Consider the following 20110-nt stretch of genomic DNA (forward strand, 5'->3'; position numbering starts at 1 on the left):
GGTGGTGGCCCCCCCTCGTGCCCCCCGCCCACCTGTTTGTGAACCTTTGTAAGCTGCTCCAGGTTGTTCTCAAGAAAGGAAATCTTCTGCTTCTGGGAGTGCAGCCCCCCGCTGTCCTCGGGCTCCAGCTCTGCGCTCTGGGGGCACGGCGGGCATGGGGGGCACGGCGGGCACGGCCCCCCGGCACTGCACGACCCCCCGCCCCGCCACGGCCCCCCCACCCCTTAACCTGCCCCGCCACCCCAAACCCAGCTCACACGCCCCACGATACTGCCCTGAGACCCCCCTAAGACCCCCAACCTGAGCCGGCCCCCCCCACGATGCCCAAGATGGGACCGCCCCCAAACTGGGACCCCCAGGCTGGGACACCCCCGATGGGACTCCCCAAATTTTTAGGCCCCTCTTTGCCCCCCCCCATTTCGCCCCCCCCTCACTTTCTTGACTCGAGTTGTGACGTCTTGAACAAACAGCTTGCGCAGGTTGTGGAGGGTCTGGAGTTCACGGGCCTGGGGGGGGTGAGGGGTGCACGGTGACCCCCAAGCCCCTCCAGCCCCCCCAGGCCCCCCAGCCCCCCCCACCTACCACGGTCTCCTCCAGCCCCTTCAGATCCTGCTTGGACTGTTCATGGCGCTCGTGGAGGAATCTGGGGGGGACATGGGGGGTCACCCCGAGGTGGGGGGTCTCCCCGAGGTGGGGGGTGCGGGGACCCCGGGCTCACGTGAGCTCCTGCAGCCGCGCGGCCTTGGCGCGCTCCTCCCCCCGCAGCGCCTCGTGCTCCCCCCGCAGCTTCTCCAGCTCCAGCTCCAGCTTCTGGTTCAGGCTGCGGGATGGACGGACGGACGGACGGACAGTCAGGGGGACGGACAGACCCGCGGGGGCATCCGGGGACAGGGTAAAGGTCAGGGATGGGGTCAGCGATGGGGTCAAGGTCAGAGATGGGGATGGGGGCATCTGGGGTTGGATATGGGAACGGGGTCAAGGTCGAGGTCAAGGATGGGGTCAGGGTCAAGGTTGGGGACGGGCTGGGCTCAGGGTCAGGGTCAGGGTCAAGGCCACTCACTCCCGCAGCTCGTCGATGGTTTTCTGCCGCGCGTTGACCTCGTCCCGCAGCCGCGCCAGCTGCTTGTGCTGCGCCTCGCGCTGGCTCTCCAGCTGCAGCGCCAGCGCCTGCGCCCCCCCTCAGCACCCCAAAACCCCCGGGGGACCAACCCCCCTGGGGACCCCAAAACCCCCGGGGACCCCAACCCCCCTCAGCACCCCAAAACCCTCCAGGGGCCCCACAACCCCCCTCAGGTCCCCAACACCCCCAGGGATGCCAACACCCCCAGGGGATCCTGCACCTCCCCGGGGTCCCCAATAACCTCCTGGGGATTCCAGCACCCCCCAGGGACCACAAACCCTCCCCCAGGATCCCCAAAACTCCCTGGGGACACCAACACCCCCCAGGGACCCCAACACCCCCCAAGGACCCCCAGACTCCCCTGGGACCCCCTCCCCACCCTCAGGACACCCCACCTGCCATAGGACCCCAAAATCCCCTCCTGGGCCCCCTACACCCTTCGTGGACCCCAACACCCCCCGGTGTCCCCCGGGGGTGCCCTGCGCCCCCCAGCCCCCCCTCACCTTGACCTCAGCCGTGTCGGGGGTCTCATCCTGCTCCCCCTCCTTCCGCGCCCCCCCCTGCACCGTCTCTGTGGGGCAGAGCTTGTGTTGGGGGGACCCCTGGGGACCCCCCGAGTCCCACTGTGACCCCCCCAACCCCCTGAGCCGCCCAAGTTCTGCTGGACCCCCACCCTGGGCCTGCAGCCGCGCCAGCTCCTCGCTCAGGGCGTCGTGCGACTCCTCCAGCTGCCGCTTCCTCAGCTCCACCGTCGCCATGTACTCGGTCAGCGAGCGGATCTTGGCCTCGTGCTGCGGGAGCCGCCCGGTCACTGTCCCCTGCCCGGGGACGCGCCGCCACCCACAGCACCCGGGGACACCAACCATGGGGACAACCATGGGGACACCAAACCGTGGGGACAACCATGGGGACAACAAACCTCAGGGACAACCATGTGGACACAAAACCGTGGGGACAACAAACCATAGGGACACCAAACCACAGGGTCACCAAACCATGGGGACAACAAACCATGGGGACACCAAACCACAGGGTCACCAACCATGGGGACACCAAACCACGGGGACAACCATGGGGACAACAAACCACAGGGACAACCATGGGGACACGAAACCGTGGGGACAACAAACCATAGGGACACCAAACCACAGGGTCACCTAGCCCTGGGGACAACAAGCCGTGGGGACAACCATGGGGACACCAAACCACCGGGACGACAAACCACAGGGACAACCATGGGGACACCAAACCACAGGGACACCAAACCCTGGGGACAACAAACCATGGGGACACCAAACCCTGGGGATGCTGAACCCTGAGGCCATCGTACCCCGGGGCCACCAGACCATGAGCCACCAAAGTCCAGGGCCACCAGACCCCGGGGCCACCGAGCGCTGTGCTCCCCACGGCGCGGGGCGCACCTGGGAGATGAGGAGCTGGCAGGAGGACAGCTCGCGGCCCGTCACCTCCATCTTGCGGTGACATTCCACCTGCAGGCTCTCCAGCTGCCGGCACCGCTTCACCACCGACTTCACCTCCGACTTGATCTTGCTGATGTAGAGCCGGGCGACCGTGAACTCCTCCTCGATGGCCCCGCTCACCTCCACGGGCTGCGGGCGGGGCAGCGTCACACGGCGCGGTGGGACACGGCACGGCACGGTGTGACACGGCACGGTGTGACACGGCACGGCACGGTGTGACACGGCGCGGTGGGACACGGCGTGGTGTGACACGGCGTGGTGTGACACGGCGCGGTGTGACACGGCACGGCACGGTGTGACACGGCACGGTGTGACACGGCGCGGTGTGACACGGCACGGCACGGTGTGACACGGCACGGTGGGACACGGCGCGGTGGGACATGGCGCGGTGTGACACAACATGGGCATGATGTGGTGTTGTGCGGCATGGTGTGCTGTGGTGTGGCACAGTGTGGTGTAGTGTGGCATGGTCATGGCATGGCATGGTGTGACATGGTGTGGGTGTGACATGGCATAGTGTGACATGGTGTGGGTGTGACATGACAGGGTCACAGCATGTTGTGGCACATACCACGCACAGGTATGGCACACGGGTATGGCACGGAATGGGCGTGGCACACATGGGCACACACACGGACACACACACACGGGCACACACACACACATGGGCACACACACACACACACACACGGGCACACACACACACACTCACGGGCACACACACACACACGGGCACACACACACACGGGCACACACACACACACACACACACACACGGGCACACACACACACACACACGGGCACACACACACACACACGGGCACACACACACACACACGGGCACACACACACACACGGGCACACACACACACACACACACACACACGGGCACACACACACACATGGGCACACACACACACACACGGGCACACACACACACACACACGGGCACACACACACACACACACGGGCACACACACACACACACGGGCACACACACACGGGCACACACACACACACGGGCACACACACACACACACACACACACACGGGCACACACACACACACACACACGGGCACACACACACACGGGCACACACACACGGACACACACACACGGGCACACACACACACACACACACGGGCACACACACACACACACACGGGCACACACACACACGGGCACACACACACACACGGGCACACACACACACGGGCACACACACGGGCACACACACACACACGGGCACACACACACACACGGGCACACACACACACACACGGGCACACACACACACACACACGGGCACACACACACACACACGGGCACACACACACGGGCACACACACACACACGGGCACACACACACACACACACGGGCACACACACACGGGCACACACACACACACACACGGGCACACACACACACACACGGGCACACACACACACACACACGGGCACACACACACACACACACGGGCACACACACACGGGCACACACACACACACACGGGCACACACACACGGGCACACACACACACACGGGCACACACACACACACACACGGGCACACACACACACACACGGGCACACACACACGGGCACACACACACACACACGGGCACACACACACGGGCACACACACACACACGGGCACACACACACACACACACACACACACACGGGCACACACACACACACACGGGCACACACACACACACACACACACACACGGGCACACACACACACACACGGGCACACACACACACACACACACACACACACGGGCACACACACACACACACACACGGGCACACACACACACACACACACACACACACACACACGGGCACACACACACACACACACACACACACACGGGCACACACACACACACACGGGCACACACACACACACACGGGCACACACACACGGGCACACACACACACACGGGCACACACACACACACACGGGCACAGTGCAGCACAAGCTTGTGCTGCACATGGGGACAGAACAGCACGACAAGGGGACAGCACGGGCAGGATGTGACACCCATGCAGGTACCGGACACGCACGTGTGACACCCCCGCGGGTACCGGACACGCACGTGTGACACCCATGCAGGTACAGGACACGCACGTGTGACACCCCCGCGGTACCGGACACACACGTGTGACACCCATGCAGGTACAGGACACGCACGTGTGACACCCCGCGGTACAGGACACACACGTGTGACACCCCCGCGGTACCGGACACGCACGTGTGACACCCCCGCGGTACAGGACACACACGTGTGACACCCCGCGGTACAGGACACACACGTGTGACACCCATGCAGGTACAGGACACACACGTGTGACACCCCGCGGTACCGGACACACACGTGTGACACCCCGCGGTACCGGACTCCCACGTGTGACACCCCGCGGCGCGCGGCCCCCCGCGCCCCTCACCAGCTTGATCTCGCCGTTGCCCACGATGAGGCTGAACTCGCTCAGGTCGCGCATCAGCCCGTTCAGCACCTCGGCCGCGCGGCGCCGCTGCTGCCCCCCCAGCTCCCGCACCCGCGCCAGCTCCGACTCCAGCGACAGCGTCGTGGCCTGCGGGGGGGGGCACCTGAACCCCCACACCCCCGCAGTAGCCCCCCCGCACCCCGAGATCCCACTCCCGGTCCCCCCGGAGCACCCAGTCTGGCACCCCAGTTTAAGGGGAGTTTCCCAGTTTGGGGTCTGGTTTGGGGGGGTGTCCCTTGTCTGGTTTGGGGGGTTTGCTCTCTGGGGTGTGGTGTAAGGGGTGGGGGTCCCCCTCTTTGTGCTTCCACCTGAGGAGACACTCCGGGGGTCCCAGCGGGGTCCCCAGTAGAAATTCCAGCTGGGTTGGAACTTGGGGTTCCCAGTTGCGGAGACACTTTGGTGCTCCCAGTAAGGACCCAGCGAAGCTCCCAGTTAAGGACCCGCTTTGGGGTCCCAGGAGTCCCCATAGGGTACCGGGGCTGGGTCACCTCGGTGCGCGCCAGCTCGTCGGCCAGGCGGCGGTTGTGGCGCCCGGTGTCCTCGGCCTCCTGCGCTTTGCGGTCGTAGCTGCGCGCCAGCTCCTCCAGCGCCGCCAGCACCTCGGCCACCTCGGCGCGCGCCGCGCCGTGCTCGGCCCGCAGGGCGGCCAGCTCGCGCCGCGCCGCCTCGCCGCCCCCCCGCGCCGCCGCCAGCACCTGCGGGCACAGCGGGGTCAGCAGGGTGGGGGGTCTCAGAGGGATCCCCAGGGGTCCCAAGAAGTCCCAAGAGGTCCCAGGGGGTCAGGGTAGGGGTCCCAAGGGGTCTCAGGGGGTGAGGGTGGGGGGTCTCAGAGGGATCCCCAGGGGTCCCAGGGGGTCAGGGTGGGGTCCCAGGGGGTGAGGATCTGGGGTTCATTCAGACAGAGATGGGGGCCATGGGGGCTGGGGGCCCCTCACCTCCTCCTGGTCCAGCATCTGCTGCTTGAGCTTCTCCATGATTTGGCTCTGCTGGTTGATCTCGTCATCCTGGGCAGGGCGGGGGGGCGAGAGTGTCTCAGGGTCCGGGGGGTCCCAGCAGGTCTCGATGGGACCCCCGGGAAGGGGGGGACTTGGGGGGGTCCCCACCTTGTCATCCAGCTGCTTGTAGAGCTTGCGGATCTCCTCCTCGTACTTGCGCCGCTCCTCCTCCGAGATGCGGATGACGATGGAGGAGCCGCTGTTGTCGTCGAGGGGGGTGTCCCCGGCGGGCCCCGTCCCCGGCGCCGTCCCCTCACCCGGCCCGGCCTCCTCGGCCCCGCTCAGCTGCTCCGTCTCCGGCACGGCCTCCCCTGCGGACGGCGCCTCAGGTTCTCCATCCGGTGCTGATGCTGTGGCCGGGGGGGACGGGTCCCCTCCCGGATGCCGGGGTCCCCTCCCGGATGCCGGGGTCCCCCTCACCGCTCCGCCAGCGGCTCAGCTCGGCCTCCAGCCTGGCGATGGTCTCCTTGAGCGCCTTGTTCTTCTCTTTCTCCTTCTCGTACTTCTTCTTCCACTGCTCGGCTGTCAGCTCCAGGTTCACAGACGCCGTGTTCTTGATGGTCTTGGCCCTGGATCGAGGGGGGACCCTCAACCACGACCCCCTTTGCAGGAACCCTCCTGACGTGCCCATCAGAGTGACCCAGGGCTTGGGACCCCCCGGTGCAGCCCCCGCCCTGGGAAATGTTCAGGGGGGGCAGGCAGGGTTGTTGTAATGCATGGCGAGCAGTTGGGTGCAGTTGGGGAGCAGTTGGGGTGCAATGGGTGCAATGGGTGCAATGGGATGAGTTGGGTGCAGTTGGGGTGCAATGGGTGCATGGGGAGGAGTTGGGGTGCAGTTAGGGTGCAATGGGATGAGCTGGGTGCAGTTGGGGTGCAATGGGTGCAATGGGATGCAGTTGGGGTGCAGCTGGGGTGCAATGGGTGCAATGGGATGCAGTTGGGGTGCAATGGGTGCATGGGATGAGTTGGGTGCAGTTGGGGTGCAATGGGATGAGCTGGGTGCAGTTGGGGTGCAGCTGGGGTGCAGTTGGGGTGTAGTGGGTGCATGGGGAACAGTTGGGGTGCAGCTGGGGTGCAGTTGGGGTGTAGTGGGTGCATGGGGAGCAGTTGGGGTGCAGCTGGGGTGCAGGCGGCACAGGGGCACCCCGCCCCCACCTCTGCCCGAACATGAGGGTGGACTTGGTCTCGGCGTCATTGTAGCTGGAGGGGGAACAGCAGATGAACATGGTGGTGCGGCAGTTCCCCCCCAGCGAGTCCTGCAGGATCCGCGTCATCTTGCTGTCCCGGTACGGCACGTACGCCTTCTGCGGGGGACAGGGGGCTCAGGCGCGTCCCCAGCGCGGGGACCGGGGGGACACGGGGGCTCGGGGGCGTCCCCAGTGCGGGGACCGGGGGGCGGGGGGACAGGGGGCTCAGGGGCGTCCCCAGCGCGGGGACCGGGGGGCGGGGGGACACCCACCGTGCCCTCGGCCAGCGCCGAGATGACGTTGCCCAGCGCCGAGAGCGACTTGTTGATGTTCTTGGCCTCGTCCAACACGGCGCCCTCGGCCCCTGTCTTGCTGACCTGGGGGGGGCAGGTCAGAGACCCCCCGTGGGGACACCCCCAGCCCAGGGACACCCCTGGGACCCCCAAACCCGAGGATGCCACCAGCCAGTAGACCCCAAATCCAGGGCCTCTTCATTCAAAGACCCCCCCGTGACTCCCCAGTCCCACATCCCCCATCCCAGGGTCCCCCTCATCCCAGCCCCCCAGTTTGGGGTCCCCCCACCTTCTCGCTCCCCGCCAGGTCCACCAGGTAGAGCTTCCCGCTGAGCTTCTGCTCCGTCTCCACGTTCTCCTGCTTGATGTTGATGAGGAAGATGCTGTGGCTGCGGGAGCTGTGCTCGTTCATGTCTGCGGGATGGGGAGAGCTGCACACCCGGGCCCCCCGGGCCCCCCAAACCCCCTGGCACCCCCATGAACTCCCCGGGACCCCCCAGCACCCCACAGTGTCCCCAGGGATCCCCACAGCACCCCAGGGACCCGCATGGTGCCCCAAGGACCCCTCCAGTCCACCAGCACCCCAGTGACCCCAACCCCACCCCAGGCACCCCCCAGGTGCACAGCAGGGCCCAGCACCCCCAGCCCTACACCCGCACATCCCTGCCCCGCCGTGTCCCCCGTGTCCGCCGTGTTCCCCGTGTCCTCCTGTCCCCCGCCATGTCCCCCGTGTCCCCCGTGTCCCCAGCGCTCACTGGTGACAGCCACATGCCGGTTGGACTTTCCCTCGTCGATGACATCCAGAATCTCCTCGGGGCTGGAGACGAAGCGCTCGGTGCAGCCCTGGAAGGGGGTGGTGAGACCCCAGGTCCCCTCTGGGGGTGTCCCAAAACAAGGGACCCTGCGGTTCCCTCCTCACCTTGACGTAGGGAACACGGTTCTTGTCTTCGTGCACCGACAGGTTGGTCTTGGTCACTGGGGGGGGACACGGGGTGAGGGGGCTGGGACCCCCCCCGATGCCCTAGAAGCTCCCAGTACCCCCCAGCGTCCCCCACTCACTGTCCAGCAGGTCCCGGATCTTGTCCAGGTAAATTTCAAAGTAAGAAACCTGTAAGAGGGAATTGGGAAGGGAGGGGGTGTCAGGGTGCGAGGGGGTCAGGACCCGCCCCCCCCCCAGGCCCTCCCAGCCCCCACCTTGATGTGGAACTCCAGGTTCTCGTCCATGGCGTAGATGTGGCTGAAGATGTCCTGGGCGATGCGGGGGATGATGCCCATCTGCTGCGGGTCGTGCAGTTTGCCCTGGGGGGCGGGGGGGGTGAGCACCCAGGGGCACCAGCACCCAGGGGTGCTGCCCCCCCGAACCCCGCCCCCTCACCTCCATGGTGTGGGTCTTGCCCGACGACGTCTGCCCGTAGGCAAAGATGGTCCCGTTGTACCCGGCCAGCACATCTGGGGGGGGCGAGGGTCGGCAGGGACCCCCAGGGCCCCCCCAACCCAGAGAGCCACCCCGGGACCCCCCGACCCCTAGGGACACCCCTGAGATCCCCGAACTCCCTGAACCCCCCCCAAGTCACCTGAGGTCACCTCCAAGATCCCCCAAGGACCCTTGAGACCTCCCAGACCCCCCCGGAATCCCCGGAGATTGCAGTGACCCCCCCGCAAAATAAAAATTCCACAGGGACCCCCAAGACCTCCTGGACACCCCCATCCCCCCCCAACCTGCCCTGTCACCCCCCAACCTGCCCCTGTCACCTCCCAGCGCCCTCCAGTGTCCCCAGGGATCTGGGGGTCCTAGAGGGGGCGTCTCCCAGCTCTGCCCCCCCGGGGCCCCCCCAGACCCTCACCCTTGACGATCTGCATGGCGCAGGCGTGATAAACCTGCTCCTGCGTGGTGTTGGGGGGGAAGACGCGGTCGAAGACATAGGGTTTGCCCTGGGGGGGGACACAGGACAAGGGGGTCAGAGGCCAGGAGAGACCCCCCCGCAGGCGCGGGGGGTTGTGGCAGCCTCAGGTATGGGGGGGACCGTAAGTTCCAGTGAGTCCCAGTAAGGGATGTGGGGGGTTGCAGGGTGGGGGGGTCTCACACAGCTTTTTATCCCATCGTACCCTCCCCGGCCCCCCCAGAAAGCCCCACAGACCCCCATAGATGCTCAGAGACCCCTGTCCCGCCCCTCAGAGACCCCCAGCCTCCCCCAGACCCCCACAGCCCCTCATAGCCCCCCATAACTCCCCGTAGACCCTCTCAGCGCCCCACATAGACGCCCTCCCCGCTACCCCCCGGGAGCTGTCCAGGCCCCGGTGCTGAACTGTGGCCGCCACCGCGGGGACAGCGGGACACGGGGACACACGGACACGGGGACACACGGGGACAGGCGGCGACACCAGCACCCCCCCCGCAACCGCCGCAGCGACGGCGCAGGCACAACCGCACCCCCCCGCGCACCCCCCACCCCCGCAGACCCCCCCCCGCACCCCCACCCCACGTACCCGCCACTCTCAACCCCCCCACTCACACCCCCCCACCCCACGCGCACCCCCCCACAACACCCCGCATTGCGCCGGCACCACCGCACAGCGACACGACGCCACCCACGGACCCCCCCGCCTCGGTACCCATCCCACCCCAAGGACCCCTGGGCCCCCCCCTCCAGCTTCACCCCTTAACAAAGGGCCGGGCCGCAGCTGGGGGGGGCAGGATCTGCGGCAAACATCCCCCCCCGAGGCCCGATCGCGGCCCCCCCGGGGGTCAGGGCGTCTCCGCTCATTGTAAACAACACCCCCCACCCCGGCACTGGGCCGGACCGGGGGAAACCGGGAGGATCCTTAAAAAAGGAATGGGGGGGGCGGTAAGGGAGGGGCATGCGGGGGGGGCAGGGGAGACGCCCCGGGGGGGGCAGGGGAGCTACCGGCCACACCCAAGGTGATCCCCCCCAAAACAGGCCATGCCCCCCCATGCCTGTTATCCCTCAACACGGCTCTTCCCCCCCACCCCCCCGAGGCTTGGGGGGGGGTCCCCGTGCCCCCCCCGCACTCACCCCCACCACGACGCTGTCGTCGCCCTGGAAGACGGGCAGGAACTTGTCCCCCCGCAGGATCTCGGCCTGGTTGAGGGGCCGGAACCGGCACAGGACCTTGATGCTGCACTCAGCGCTGGGCTCGGCCATTTTGGGGGGATGGGGGTCGGTGAGAAGAGTTTGGGGGGGCGGCTGGGGAGGCTCAAGGGTACCTGAGGGTGTGGGGTGTCACCCGGGGATGCAGGTGGTACCCGAGGATGCTCCTGGCAACCTAAGGGTCAAGTGGTACACAGGGATGCGGGATGATGCTCAGGGATGCAGGATGCTGCCCAGAGGTGTCGGGTGGTACCCAGGGATGCTGGGTGGTACCCAAGGATGCAGGATGCTGCTCAGAGATGCAGGATGCTGCCCGGTGATGCTGGGCAGTACCCAGAGATGCTGCTCAAGGATGCCGGGTGGCACCTAGGGACGCAGGATGCTCTCAGGGATGCAGGATGCTGCCCAGAGGTGCCGGGTGGTACCCAGGGACGCAGGATGCTCTCAGGGATGCAGGATGCGGGAAGGAGGGCGGCGCCGCGGGGGGGGATGCTCCGCAGCGCTGCTGCTGCCCCCTGCTCCAGTGACCGTGCTGCTGTCGCCACTGCAGCCCCGGTACCGGCTGAGGCGGGGGAAGGGGGGAGAGGCCGCCCCCCGCACGCACACTCCCCCCCTCCGCCTTAAGGTGGAACCGCGCGCCGCTCTTAAGGTGGACGGAGATGGAGGGTGCGGGGGCCGCCCGGCGCTGGGAACCGTCCCCCCGAACTGCTGATTCATTGCGGGGGTGGGGGGGACAAGACCCTGTCCCGGCTGGGGGGGTCGGCGCAGGGCCAGTCCCCCCAACTCCCCTCCCCCACGCGGGCAGCCAGCAGTCCTGACTCATCCCGCCCCCCTCGCCGTGTCCTTGGTGGCCCCGCCCAGCCTGGGGAGGGGCAGGGACGTGCAGTCAGGGGCCACCGACCCCTCCTCCCGTGACCCCCCCAAAACACGCAGGTGTGCCTGCACGGAGCTCGGCCCGGGAACACTCCCACGGGAGAGAGGGGACAGCCTCCCCGTGCGACCGAACCCGTGTGTCCCCCCCGTGCGACCGAACCCGTGTGTCCCCCCCGTGTCACCCAGCCCGTGTCCCCCCACCCTCGTGCCCTCCCCGCGTTTTCCCGCCGCGCCCTCCCTGCCCCGCCCCGCCCCACCCGGCCAGGCCCCGCCCCCGCGCAGGCCCCGCCCCCGCGCGCTCCCGTTGCCACCCCCGCCCCGCCCGTTGCTCTCGCGAGACTCGTCCCGGACCTGACGGTGCTTCCTGGATCCCGGCACCGAGCCCCGTTACCGACCCCCCATTACCGACCCCCCCTTAACGACTCTTCCCTTACCAGCCCCGGCGCAGACCTCCCGCTACCGACTGTCCCCTCACCGGGCCCGGTGCTGACCCCCCCGTCACCGGCCTGCCCGGCGCCGTCCCTCCTCTTACCCCCGTTACTGACCCCCCCTCCCCGTTACCGACCCCCGGCCATGGGCGACCCCAAATACGCCGACCTGCCCGGCATTGTGAGTGGGGGGGGCCGGGGGTGGGGGGTCTTGGGGAGGGTGAGGGGGGGTCTGAGAGGGTCGGGGGTCTGCAGGAGCTGGGGGGGCCGGGGGGCTCTGGGTCAGTGACTGGGGGGTCTGGGGGTGTCGGGAGCGGCAGGCGTTGGGGGGCACTGGGGGGGGATCGGAGGCATTTGGGGTGTCCGGGAGGGGCTGTTTGGGGGTGTCGGGGTCTGAGCACATCAGGGGTCGGGGGGGCCGTGGGGTCGGGGGGGCCGTGGCTGCTGCAGCGTCCGGAGCTTTTTTAGGGGCGGTTTGCAGGTATTTGGTGATAAATGGGTAACGAATAGGGCGGGGGTGTCACCTTTTGTCCCCAAGGCCAGGAACGAGCCCGACGTGTACGAGACCAGTGACCTCCCCGAGGACGACCAGGCCGAGTTCGAGGCGGTGAGGCCCCCCCGGGCACCAACCGTCCCCGTCCCCCGCAGCAGGACCGGGGAGCAGCTCCTGCCCGCATCCCGTTCCCCTGCCCCGAGGTGGCAGCGCATGGGGGGGGGGGCGGGGGGGGCTCGGGGGGTCCCCCCCCAAAATGGAGTTGGGGCCCCACAGACCAGCCCCGTGGTGCCCAGCTCGTGGGGGTGACACTGGGGACGTGTCCCCAAGGCTGGCACAAGGGGTGACACCAGGCAGGGACTGTGTGGTGACCCCCCAGCTCTGCCGGTGATGGGGGGAACCCGGGCCAAGACCTGGCTTGTCCCCACGGTGCCACCAGCATTTGGGGGGGCACGGGTGCCCCACACGGTGACACGGTCACACCAACCCCGTGTGCCCCCCAGTTCTGAGCGAGGGGCTCAGAGGCCCCCGTGGGAGCGGGGCCGTGGGATGGACTGAAATGGGATGCTTTCGCCCCAAAGTCGCCCCCCCACCAGGCCGTGGTGACACTGAAACAGTGTCCCCAAGCAGCATCAAGCAGTGACCCCCCCGACCCCGGTCATTCTCCACTCCCCCCCCTGCCCCGTGCAGCCTGGGGAGCAAGAGATAATTGGTTGTTGGGGGTTTGAATTGCTGGATAATTAGTTGTTGGGGGTTTAATTGCTGGATAATTGGTTGGGGGGGATTAATTGCTGGGTAATTGGTTGGGGGGGTTGATTGCTGTCACCTCCTGGTTGTGTTGCTGGCACTGGACTGACCTGCATTTCCCCCCCCGCTTTGCCCCCCCCCGGACACTAGTTTGCACAAGTAAGGCCCGTTCGGGTTCCGCATGCCGGTTTTGGGGGGAGTTTTGCATGCGGGGAGGGTCTGGAGCCACCACTTGTCACCATGTCCCCCAGTCCTGGCTGTGGGTCACCTGCTGTGGGGGGGAGGGGGCTGCGCTGAGCCCCCCCGGCCCTGCTGACGGTGCCCCCCAGCGATGGATAGCGCGGTTTTGTCCCCCCGCCCCGGGGGGTCTGGGGACATCGGGGATGCTCTGGGGGGCCCAGGCTCCACCTACCCCCGCCTGCCCGGGGGGGGGGGGGCCCGGCTGTGTCACCCCCAGCTCTGGCGCACCCTCCTGTGCTTCCTCTGGACACCGTGACCACCCCCCCGCAGTGTCCCCAGGTGTCCTGGGGGGGGTCCAGCTGTCCCCAGTGCTGCTTTGTCCCTGTGCTGGCAGCTCCCCCCCCATGCTGTCCCCCCCACGCCATCCGGGCCCACCCGAGGACAAGGGTGACATCCCCACGCATGGGACGAACCTTCTAACGCCGTTTTTGTCTCTTTCTCCCCCAATTTCCTCCTAATTTTCTCACCTCTGGGAAACACAAGGAGCTGGTAAGAGCCCCGGAACCGCCGCCCCCAGCCGGGCGCCCCCGCACCGCTGTCACCCCCTTTTTGTCCCCATGCAGCGCGCAGGGGACGGAGAGGGGCTGCGGGGCGGGGGGGTCCTTTGGGTGCAGGTCGGGCCCCCCCAGCTGGTCATGGGGTGTCAACCTCGGGGGGTCACCCTGGAGGGGCTGATGTCCCCACCCCGGTGCCTTGGGGCCAATGTCCCCGTGGGGCCGAGCCGCGTCCTGGACAAGCTGCCGCTGGGTTCTGTCCCTGCGCGTCAGTCCTGGGGGGCTGTGACCCCATCCTGGGGAGGACGGGGACACTCTGTGTCCCCCCCGTTTGCTGACGAGCCGGGGGGGCCCTGCCCACAGGAGGAGCTCAGCAGCACCAGCGTGGAGCATCTCATCATCAACCCCAACGCCGCCTACGAGAAGTTCAAGGACAAGCGCTTGGGTCCCGAGGGGCTGGGTGAGTTGGGGGCCGGGGCGCGGGGGACACGGTCACCGCGGTGACCCCCCGGGGCGCTGAGCGCTGCGGGGTGTTGTTCTTCTCCCAGATTCCTCGGATGGCGTCAGCAAGACGAGGAGGACGGGCTGCAGGTCCGGGGAGCGCGACGTGGTGAGGCTGGGCTGGGGACACGCGGGGCACCGTCCTTTGTCCCCCGCTCACCCCGAACCGCAGAGGGGGTGGCGGGGGGGAGCGGTTTGGGTCCATCCCGGCGCTGGAGGCCCAGGACCGTGTGTCCCGAGCAGCTCCGAGGACGGAGACCCCAACGTCCCCAACGCGTTCGCTGAGGGGCAGGAGGGGCAGACCCCCCACGGCCCCACTCCTCTCTCTGCAGCTCGGGGGGGGCGCCCAGGAGAGCCCCCAGCAGCGCTACCAGCGCCTGCAGCTGGAGGTGCAGGAGCTGCTGCGGGAGGTGCAGCGCGGCGCGGTGAGCAGCGCCCCGGGGGCGGCACGGGGGGACGGCCGGTTCTGCCCCCCCCAGGGCGGGGGGGTGACGGCCGGTTCTGCCCCCAGGGCGGGGGGGTGACAGCCGGTTCTGCCCCCCCCCAGGGCGGGGGGGGTGACGGCCGGTTCTGCCCCCCCCCAGGGCGGGGGGGGTGACGGCCGGTTCTGCCCCCCCCAGGGCGGGGGGGTGACGGCCGGTTCTGCCCCCCCAGGGCGGGGGGGTGACGGCCGGTTCTGCCCCCAGGGCGGGGGTGACGGCCGGTTCTGCCCGTGGGGGGGGCGGTGACGGCCGGTTCTGCCCGCGGCGGGGGGGTCACGGCCGGTTCTGCCCGCGGGGGGGGGGTCACGGCCGGTTCTGCCCGCGGGGGGGGGGTCACGGCCGGTTCTGCCTGCAGGGCGGGGGTGACGGCCGGTTCTGCCCCCAGGGCGGGGGTCACGGCCGGTTCTGCCCGCGGGGGGGGGGTCACGGCCGGTTCTGCCCGCGGGGGGGGGGTCACGGCCGGTTCTGCCCCCAGGGCGGGGGTGACGGCCGGTTCTGCCCGCGGGGGGGTGACAGCCGGTTCTGCCCCCAGGGCGGGGGTGACGGCCGGTTCTGCCCGCGGGGGGGGGTGACGGCCGGTTCTGCCCACGGGGGGGTCACGGCCGGTTCTGCCCCCAGGGCGGGGGTGACGGCCGGTTCTGCCCGCGGGGGGGGGTGACGGCCGGTTCTGCCCGCAGGGCGCGGCGCAGGAGCCGGCGGGCGAGCAGCAGCCGGGGGCCGCGGCCTTGGCGCCGCAGGTGGACGCGCTGCGGCAGCAGCTGCTCTCGGGGCGGCTGCAGCAGCTGCTGGGACCCAGCGCCGCCGTCGACTTCGCCGACCCCGAGGGGGCCTTGGCCAAGTGAGTGGGGGGCCGGGACCCCCGGGCTGTCGGTGTCCCCGCGTCCCCCCACACCCGCGTTCCCCCCCAGGCGGCTGCTGCAGCAGCTGGAGGTGGCCAAGCACAGCAAAGCGCCGCCAGGGAAGAGCCCCCCCGCAAAGAGCTCGCCCCCGCCTGGGGACGCCGTCACCTTCGAGCTGTACTGGAGGCCGGAGCAGGACCAGTTTGCCCAGACAGCCAAGGTAACTGGTGGGTGGCGGGGGGGCTGCGACGACGCTGCCTGACCCCAAAATGGGGTGTCCTGTGGTGTCACCCCCGTGAGTGTGTGTGTGTACCCCCCAGATCGCAGAGCTGGAGAAGCGGCTGGCGCAGCTGGAGGCAACAGTGCGGTGTGAGCCCGATAGCCAGGTCAGGGGGTGACCCCCATCCCACCCCCATCCGGCCCCCCAGGGGCTCCCCCCCCCATCCTGCCCCCCTGATGCCATTTTGTCCCCCAGAACCCGCTCTTGGCCGGGCTGAAAGGCACCAACCTCATGGTGAGTTAAACAGGGGGTGGGGGGACACACAGGGACTTTTTCCCTGCCCCCAGCTCTGTGCCCATAGCACTTGGGGGGGCACTCGCAGGGTCCCCCCCCTCACCCCTTGTCCCCAGGAGACCATGCAGGTCCTGCAGGCCAAGGTCAACATCTTGGACGTGGCCGTGCTGGACCAGGTGGAGGCCCGGCTGCAGGTGAGGGGGGGGGCGTCACAGGCCATGGCCGTGGCCTTGGGGGGGCACCGCTGGATTTGGGGGCTCACATCCGTCCCCCTCCCTCTCCAGAGCGTCCTGGGGAAGGTGAATGAAATGGCCAAGCACAAGGCGATGGCACAAGACACCGACACCCAGAGCAAGGTGAGAGCCGGGGGCGGGGACGACACCCTCCCAAAAAGGCACCCCTGGCATGGGGGGTGCATGGACACCCCCCGTTTTTTGCCCCGTCCCCCAGATCCAGCAGCTCCACGAGACGCTGCAGCGCTGGGACCCCGTGGCCGCCGCGCTGCCCGACGTCGTGCAGAGGCTGGTGACGCTCGGGGACCTGCACGAGCAAGGTGGGGGACGCTGGGGACACCGGCTGGTGTCACCGCGGGGGGGACACCAGCACTGAGCTGTCCCCCCGCCCCCAGCCGCCCAGTTCGGGCAGGTCCTGGTGCACCTGGACACGACGCAGCAGGACATGGTGGCGGCTCTGAAGGACAACGCGGCGCTGCTGGCGGAGGTGGGACCCCCAGAGCCCCGCGGGACGGGGGTCCCCATCCTGCCCCCCCAGCTCACCCCCTTCCCCTCTCCCCGCCCAGGTCCAGAAGACAATGAAGGAGAATTTGGCCATCGTGGAGGACAACTTCGCCGACATCGACGCCCGCATCAAGCGGCTCCAGAAGTGACCCCCCCGGCCATCCCCCCCTCCATGAGGCATTGCACCCCCGGGTCCTGCGCCCCCCGGGAATCGTCCCCCCGCAGGTCCCCTGTTTGTACTTATTCTGCCCCTCCAGCACAGTGTGTAGGGGCTGGAGGGCCCCCCCCCAACCCTCCACTCGCACTGAGGGGTGGGGTGTCTGTACCCCCCCATTTACCCCAATAAACAGATCAAAGTACATCCATGTTCGCATCTTCGGGTGATGCTCAGGGATGGGGGGGACCAGGATCGGGGGACACCCAGGGACACTGTCACCCCCCCAACCCCGCCAGCCCTTCCCGGGGGTCCCCGGTCACCCCCCACGCTCCCCCCGTGACCTCCCTGGCGCTGGCCACACGGTGGCAGCACTGGCCCGTTTGGGGACAGACATCGGGACAGGGATGGGGGACAAGATTGGGGACAGGATCGGGACAGGGACGGGGAACAAGGTCGGGGACCAGAGCTGGGAACAGGGACAGGGGACAAGGACAGGGCTGCAGAAGGTGACAACAAGGGTCCCCAGCTTGTCACCACTGCAGGGACAGGTGGTGCCAGCACCAGGGACGATGGCAGCACAGCCCCCGCCCCGGATGTCCCCTCATGTCCCCAGGTGTCCCCTCTGCCTCCGCCCCGGGGAGGTGAAGGCAGCAGATGCACATCCAAACCCGCAGTGGTTTATTGTGGGGGGACACAGAGCCCAGTGACAGGGGGAGGGGGACAGCAGCAGGACACCTCGATACCCTTGGGGGCGCTGGCATGCGGGGGGGGACACACTGACATGGGGAGGTGCCGGGCAGCGGAGGGGGCCGGTGCTGTTGCGGGGGGACAGTGACACTGGTGGCAGCCAGGATGCCCCCCCTGCCGTGTCCCTGCAGGGGAGACGATGAACCCCGAGAAGGTGCTGTACTGGGGGGTCAGTGGGGCTGTCCTGGGGGGGTGCCCCGGGGGGTCAGTCAGGGTAGATGATGAACCCCGAGAACGTGCTGTACTTGTTGGTGTTGCCCCCGTGGACTTTGCCGCCGTCCAGCTTGACGAACACCTCGTCCCCCACGTCCAGGTGCAGGATGACGCTGTTGCTGGCGTAGTCGTAGTTCTGGTCGGCGTCCTGCGCGATGGCGCTGGCCCGCACCTTGGGGGGGACACGGGCATCAGGGACCCCCCCGCAGCGCGGGATGGGAAACGGGGGGCCGAGCCGGGTGTCACCATCAGCGCTCGGTCCCCAGGTGACAAAATCCAGAGAGCCGCGGTGACCAGGACCCTGCGCTGTCCCCAAGCACTGGAATGCCGGGGGGGACAGGACGGCGGGGGGGGGGCAGACGCGGCATCAACCGCGCTGGATCGATGCTCGTTTTCCCGGAATAAATGGGAAACGTCCGGGGCGAGGCCGCGCAGGAGCTGCCGTGAACAAAGGGACCGGCCGGGGACACGACCCCTGTCCCCTGGTGCTGGTGGCCATCCCGGGGGGGGCACAGCCGGTTGTCCCCCCCGGCTCCAGGCCTGGCACCCCCGGGGGTTTGTGTCCCCCCTGTGCCGGTGACGGGAGCCCCTGGAATGGGGTGTTGTGTCACCACAGCTGAGACGGGCGGGGGGACGGGGATGGGGGGACATGGGGTGGGGAGAAGAGGGTGGGAATTGGGGGGGGCGGAATTTGACGGGGGAACTGCAACGTGGGGACTGGGGGGGAAGGGGGATCAGGATTGGGATTAAGGGAAAGGAAAATGAGAAAACTGGGGTGGGAGGAAATGAGATGGGAAAAATGGGATGGGGAAGTGGGATGGGGAGGTGGGATGGGGAAACGGGGATGGGGGAGGAGGCGAGAGGAACTGGGATTAACAGAAAACAAAATGGGAAAACTGGAATAAGAAGAAACAAGATGGGAGAACCAAGATAAGGGAAGCAGGATGAGGAAATTGGGATGGGGGAACTGGGATGGGGAAACTGGGTTGGGGAAACTGGGACGGGGAAACAGGGATCGCGGAGCCAGTGGAGACACAGGCAGAAATGGGGCTGGAGGAGCTGGGTGGGGAACCGGGGACACCGGGAGCAGCCCCGGCGAGGGCACCGGTGCTGGGGGGACCCAACCCGTACCTGCCCGTTCTTCATCAGGTCGGCCCACATGCTGGTGCCGTCGCCGCCGCGCATCAGGACGTGGTAGGTGAAGAAGTAGATGCCGGGGAGGGGGCAGGTGAACTTCCCGCTCGAGGGCTCGTAGTAGTTGCCCACGTTGGTGACGACGTCGTCGAAGCGCAGAACCTCGTAACCCTCATGGGGCTTCCGCAGCCCCGCATAGAAGGCGATCTTGGGGCTGTAGAAGGAGGGGATGTACCCCCCGGGACCTGGCCCCGGTGGCCCCGGCGGCCCGGGCCGGCCTGGCTCACCCGGTGGCCCCCGCGGTCCTGGTGGTCCGGGGGGACCCCGCGCCCCAGCACGGCCCTTGCGCCCCGGTTCGCCCTTGGCGCCGGGTAGGAAGGGCGGGGGGGGGGAGGCGGGGGGCAGCTCAGGGTAGGGGTCGCAGACCATGCGGCAGCTGCCCAGCATCTCGTAGTGCGCGGCTGCCTTGGAGCTGTGCACCAGCAGCGGGATGGCCACCAGCAGCACCAGCACCATGGCCACCCCGATGGCCGCCCCGGCCACCCGCTTCCTGCGGCTCAGCCGGGAGGCGGCCAGCGCCAGCAGGTCCTCGTCACCCTTGGGAGCGATGGTGGCACCAGGGGGACGGGCAGCACGCGGCCGCCCGCTGAACCGCACGTCCCGGTGGGGACCGAGCTGGGGATGGGGACGGGGAGGGATGGGGATGCTGCCGGCAGCAGGGACCGGAGTGGGGACGGAGATGGGGACAGGGATGAGGATGGGGACAGGGATGTCACAGCAGCAGAGCCGGGAGCAGGGACGGGTACAG

At 68.3% G+C, this 20110-nt stretch overlaps 3 protein-coding genes across 3 annotated transcripts; 1 reads left to right on the forward strand and 2 right to left on the reverse strand.

Moving 5' to 3' along the window:
* Positions 1 to 32: 32 nt before the first annotated feature.
* Positions 33 to 10757, reverse strand: LOC309452184 (kinesin heavy chain-like; the record flags this gene model as incomplete). Its single annotated transcript, XM_082076861.1, has 23 exons — positions 33 to 137; positions 435 to 506; positions 583 to 643; positions 719 to 820; positions 1061 to 1167; positions 1624 to 1691; positions 1794 to 1911; positions 2542 to 2730; positions 5059 to 5205; positions 5607 to 5813; positions 6054 to 6122; positions 6222 to 6424; positions 6534 to 6682; positions 7269 to 7417; positions 7573 to 7677; positions 7883 to 8007; positions 8349 to 8436; positions 8513 to 8568; positions 8653 to 8701; positions 8788 to 8892; positions 8969 to 9042; positions 9438 to 9525; positions 10629 to 10757. Coding segments are annotated over 23 exons (2565 nt in total), but the record flags the coding sequence as incomplete, so codon positions are not given.
* A 1160-nt stretch (positions 10758 to 11917) lies between these two features.
* LOC309452182 (dynactin subunit 2-like) lies at positions 11918 to 17409 on the forward strand. The gene is made up of 14 exons (XM_082076859.1): positions 11918 to 12185; positions 12543 to 12611; positions 14342 to 14438; positions 14527 to 14588; positions 14812 to 14904; positions 15639 to 15799; positions 15870 to 16020; positions 16121 to 16186; positions 16276 to 16314; positions 16431 to 16508; positions 16599 to 16670; positions 16765 to 16867; positions 16943 to 17034; positions 17114 to 17409. Exons 1-14 carry the CDS (start codon positions 12150 to 12152, stop codon positions 17198 to 17200), a joined length of 1206 nt encoding a protein of 401 aa, XP_081932985.1. The 5' UTR covers positions 11918 to 12149; the 3' UTR covers positions 17201 to 17409.
* Positions 17410 to 18160: 751 nt separating this feature from the next.
* LOC309452185 (complement C1q-like protein 4) lies at positions 18161 to 19818 on the reverse strand (the record flags this gene model as incomplete). Its single annotated transcript, XM_082076862.1, has 2 exons — positions 18161 to 18340; positions 19300 to 19818. 2 exons carry the CDS (start codon positions 19816 to 19818, stop codon positions 18161 to 18163), a joined length of 699 nt encoding a protein of 232 aa, XP_081932988.1.
* Between the last annotated feature and the right edge of the window lie 292 nt (positions 19819 to 20110).

Source organism: Streptopelia decaocto (genome assembly GCF_964273445.1).
Source record: "Streptopelia decaocto genome assembly, contig: HAP1_SCAFFOLD_1702, whole genome shotgun sequence".
NCBI classification, from domain to species: Eukaryota; Metazoa; Chordata; class Aves; order Columbiformes; family Columbidae; genus Streptopelia; species Streptopelia decaocto.

What these genes read in the sequence shown, in the direction of transcription:
- LOC309452182 (XM_082076859.1), top strand. Translation starts at nt 12,150, where the DNA reads ATGGGCGACCCCAAATACGCCGACCTGCCCGGCATT. An exon ending in ACGCCGACCTGCCCGGCATT is followed by an intron (nt 12,186 to 12,542) that starts GTGAGTGGGGGG and finishes TTTGTCCCCAAG; the next exon opens with GCCAGGAACGAGCCCGACGT. An exon ending in AGGTGGAGGCCCGGCTGCAG is followed by an intron (nt 16,509 to 16,598) that starts GTGAGGGGGGGG and finishes CTCCCTCTCCAG; the next exon opens with AGCGTCCTGGGGAAGGTGAA.